Raw genomic sequence first — 1,589 nt, 5'->3', positions numbered from 1 at the left:
TGGTGGTGCGGCGGGTGCGGCTGGTGGGGATGGTGGGGCGGATGAGGGTGGCGGTGGTGCGGGGGGTGGCCGTGGGGGTGGCGCAGGTGCGGAGGCGGCGGCGCGAAGATGTGGGAGAGGTCGGAGATGAAGAGCAGCGCGGGGAGGCCGACGAGGAGGAGCTGCACGCGGTCCATGGCCATCGCCGCCTTCCGGTCGCCCGCTCTCCTCCCTTCTTTTCTGGGACGCGGAACGGAAAGAGGCGGAGCCGGTGCTGAAGGCGACGAAGCACCTTCCTCCGTCAAGCTGCCTGCCAGGTGGGTCCGGTGGTGTGGGTCAGTGCTGTCAGTGGGGCTCCAACTTCGTGCGGCCAAAGGCCGGGAATCTTTTGGTGGTGGTGGAGGCTGTGTGGGCTTGGGCTCGGATGGAAATGTCTACTTCCAACTTACGGCCCACGACGGTGGTGTGGATGCCATCGGCCTTCTGGATTTAGACGGCCCACGAACTGAGTTTTTTCTTACTCAAAACGTACTGCGATGGGACTGTGAGGCCATCGATCCGTCCAACTCTGGAACACTCGACGGCTACTTGAGTTGAGCTGCAGTTCGCTCTCACCAACAACAAAAATAATCATGGAGTAGTTCTGTCCGCAGAAAGAGAGATGAGCTACCGGCAGCCTTGCAGCGGAAGGGAAACGTTCCATGATGACCAGGCAGACAGGCAGACAGGCTGGGCTTTCATGGGGTCAATGTCAATCAAGGTTTGGTCTAGATCAGTTTGGTAAGCAACCTTTGGAATCTTGGGTTGGAAGCTCACCACCAGGTCTTACCGGCCAGACAAAACAAGAGTTCCGCTTAATGTTACTCCCTCCGTCCGCGAATAAGTGTACTTCTAGCTTTTGTCATAAGTTAAAGTTTTAAATTTTTGACCAACTTTATAGGAAAAAGTAGCAGCATTTATGACACTAAATTAGTATCACTAGATTCGTTTTGAAATGTATTTTCATAATATATCAATTTGATATTATATATGTTACTATTTTTTTGTATATAGTTGGTCAAAGTTTTAAAACTTTGACTTAGAATAAAAACTAAGTACACTTATTCGTGGACGGAGGGAATATGCTCCATCGCCGTCTCGAGAAGCGATCACATAGACCGATGGCCGATCACAGCCCACGCCACGGGTTTATGTGGATGTCCAGCAGGTTGCAGTGACTGGCCGTCAGAAGTTTCGCCTCTTCCGCGCGGTAAAAGTAACCGTGTCGTGTGGAAGCGATCGATCAGGCTGAAGCGCTGAAGCGGAACGTGCATGTTTGCACAAGAGCAATCATGGTCGTGCCATGCATGCATCGCAGAGCTCGTTTGACAGGGTGCCATGCGCGCCCTGCGCTTGACAGCTGACAGAGTGCACTATGCAACTCCACTCGGGCTCGTCTCGGCTTATCTGGTCCGACAGGTTAGCGTCAGTTCAACAGCAGTAATGGCGCGCGCGTGCCATCTTCTCCACCGGAACAGCACGTACGGGCATATGACAGGGACACGAAAGGCGAGGCCCACTGTTTAAATCTCAAGCCCAGTACGTACGTCTATGTTCGCGCGTTCGGTGTT

General features: G+C 53.5%; 1 protein-coding gene across 1 annotated transcript in view; it reads right to left on the bottom strand.

Moving 5' to 3' along the window:
* Positions 1 to 256, bottom strand: part of LOC119348311 (selT-like protein) — a 6,079-nt gene extending 5,823 nt beyond the window's left edge. Inside the window, exon 1 of the mRNA XM_037616509.1 lies at positions 1 to 256. This exon is cut by the window's left edge and continues 1 nt beyond it. Coding sequence (XP_037472406.1) covers positions 1 to 182 — 182 coding nt within the window. The 5' untranslated portion in view covers positions 183 to 256.
* Positions 257 to 1,589: the final 1,333 nt, after the last annotated feature.

This window comes from Triticum dicoccoides, chromosome 1B (assembly GCF_002162155.2).
Source record: "Triticum dicoccoides isolate Atlit2015 ecotype Zavitan chromosome 1B, WEW_v2.0, whole genome shotgun sequence".
Taxonomy (NCBI): Eukaryota; Viridiplantae; Streptophyta; class Magnoliopsida; order Poales; family Poaceae; genus Triticum; species Triticum dicoccoides.
The sequence above is the reverse complement of the archived record's forward strand: the minus strand, read 5'-3'. Positions and strand labels throughout refer to the sequence as shown.